This window comes from Humulus lupulus, chromosome 5 (genome assembly GCF_963169125.1).
Source record: "Humulus lupulus chromosome 5, drHumLupu1.1, whole genome shotgun sequence".
In the NCBI taxonomy this organism is placed as follows: Eukaryota; Viridiplantae; Streptophyta; class Magnoliopsida; order Rosales; family Cannabaceae; genus Humulus; species Humulus lupulus.
In genome coordinates, this window is record NC_084797.1 from 38,272,266 (window position 1) to 38,274,646 (window position 2,381).

General features: G+C 31.5%; 1 protein-coding gene across 1 annotated transcript; it reads left to right on the plus strand.

Moving 5' to 3' along the window:
- Window positions 1-609: 609 nt before the first annotated feature.
- On the plus strand, window positions 610-2,075 carry LOC133834765 (CEN-like protein 1). The gene is made up of 4 exons (XM_062264497.1): window positions 610-978; window positions 1,077-1,138; window positions 1,257-1,297; window positions 1,453-2,075. The coding sequence occupies exons 1-4, from the start codon at window positions 775-777 to the stop codon at window positions 1,677-1,679; spliced, it is 534 nt and encodes a 177-aa protein (XP_062120481.1). The 5' UTR covers window positions 610-774; the 3' UTR covers window positions 1,680-2,075.
- Window positions 2,076-2,381: the final 306 nt, after the last annotated feature.

Genomic DNA, 2,381 nt, shown 5'->3' on the forward strand with positions numbered 1-2,381 from the left:
TTTCTAATATTTTTTAAGTTACCGACCAATATACATAAAAAACCGGATGAAAAACAACAGAAACGGCATGGCTAAACTAATAGAATAGCTGAGCTATGCTATGTAGTTGAACGATCCAAAAATCGACACGTGATCCTTTGACTAGTGATTCAAGCAAAAGGTTGGAAAGACGTGTCCAATACAAAGCAAGTGGATTTGCCTTAATTTATGCTATACTGGTGTTGGTAGGGTATTGAGCCTGTCGATAGAGAAAAGAATATGTACTCTTTTTGAAAATGATAAACAAACAAAATCACTTTCCTTCTGTTCTGATACGAAAACAAAACTAGAAAATGATTTATTTTTGGTAATTTCGTTTTTTTTAATTGGCAGACCAACTTCTTTCAACATCAACAAAAGTGTCAAATGTTCATAAAGAAACAAACAAACGTGTCGACCGAGCAATGGTTATTATGTTCAAAGTTATTAGGCCCACTCTATAAATAAATAATTATATATATATAGTGATGTATTCAAATTCCTTTGGTATTTTTACTTTTTACGCTGAATAAAGCAAATATTAAACCTGGCATTTGCTAAGAGCAGCCACTACGTACGGTATTCAAATAATTCTACAAAATTCCAACTTGCCCTAGCTTATAAATACTCATCGAACTAACTCTCTCTACTACTATAATTGAGTATATATATAGAGCTTCATTATATTGTCTCTTCCTCATCTTTAATATCTTCTATATATATATTTTGTTTTTTTCACTTATCATCATATATATAATGTCAAGGTCAGTCATACAAACTTTAAGTGTGGCAAGAGTAATAGGAGATGTGGTAGACAATTTTAATCCTAGTGTAAAAATGACTGTCATTTATAACCCTGATAAACAAGTTTGTAATGGCTACGAGTTCATGCCTTCTAATATTCTGTCCAAACCTCGAGTCGAGATTGGTGGAGAAGATATGAGAGCATCTTATACACTTGTAAGTTTAATCACCAATATTATGATTCTCTATCTTTTATGTTCTGTACGTCTAGATGTAACATAAATTTATTTTTCCTTTTACCCTATTTCTTGAAGATTATGGTAGATCCAGATGCTCCAAGTCCTAGTGATCCCTACTTAAAAGAACACCTTCACTGGTTTGTAATATATCCAAGAAACTAATATATGTCTATATATATATTTAATTTCAAGTAGCATTTTTCTCTTCATTTAATTATATAACCTTTGTTAATTATAATAGTGTATCTCTTCCAGGATTGTCACAGACATTCCTGGTACAACTGATGTATCATTTGGTGAGTTTTTCATGTATCACTGTATATCTATATCTATGTATGTGACACCACATGAACAAATTTTTTATTTTTTATTTTTTTTACTTTTAGCTTAATATAAGCTTATTATCACCAATATCTAAATGGAGTTTTGTACATATACAAAACGAAAACAGGAAAAGAAATTATGAGTTATGAAGCTCCAAAGCCGGTGGTGGGGATTCATAGGTTTGTGTTCATCTTATTCAAGCAAAGAGGAAGACAAACTGTGAGAGCTCCAGCTGTGAGAGACTGTTTTAACACAAGGACATTTTCAGAAGACAACAATCTGGGCCTCCCAGTTGCTATAGTATACTTCAATGCACAAAGAGAAACTGCGGCTAGATCAAGAAGAAACAGTTAATTAATAATCCGCGGCAATGGCATATTAAGAAAGAGAAAAAATAGTTTTCTTTTTCCTTGGTCAATCTTTAAAGAGTGTCTTAAGTCAAAATTATCAACATTTGATCTTTAAAATTCTGGTTTTATTTATGATTTGGCATTGGAGTTTTTTGTAAGAGAACTAGCTATTAAGGGTTTGTTTGTATCTTATTATCATGTTGGATATGGTGTTGGAATAACTGTAGTGTGCTTTTATACTTTACTAGGTTTTGGGACAGACCGGATCCCATCTCTTTGGCGATAGAAGTATTCTATAAAGCACTAGATCAGCTATGTTCACTTTTATGGAAAATGTGCCATGCAATTAGATATGAATTATATTATAACTCAAGTGTGTGACGTACATTATCATTACTCACTCTTCTGGTTCCAACCTTTATAGTTCTAATAAATCACTTTCTTTGTGTCATGATGCCAAAACAAAACTTAAAATTGAATATTTTGGTAAATTAAGTTTTAATTTTAAATTATTTGGCAGACATATAATTTTTTCAATATCAACAAACGTCTTAAACACCTATTAAAAAAACCGTGTCAAACTGGTGGAGTTTTAGTCTGATCAAAATTAGGCCACTGAATATTTATAGATTCCTTTGGTATTTTTACTTTCTGCACTGAATAAAAGCAGAAAAAAAAGAGCTATAAAATGTGGCGTTTGCGTAGA

Coding starts and splice junctions, on each gene's coding strand:
- LOC133834765 (XM_062264497.1), top strand. CDS start 775: ATGTCAAGGTCAGTCATACAAACTTTAAGTGTGGCAAGAGTAATAGGA. Junction 1,139..1,256: donor TTAAAAGAACACCTTCACTG/GTTTGTAATATA, acceptor TATCTCTTCCAG/GATTGTCACAGACATTCCTG. Junction 1,298..1,452: donor TACAACTGATGTATCATTTG/GTGAGTTTTTCA, acceptor AAACGAAAACAG/GAAAAGAAATTATGAGTTAT.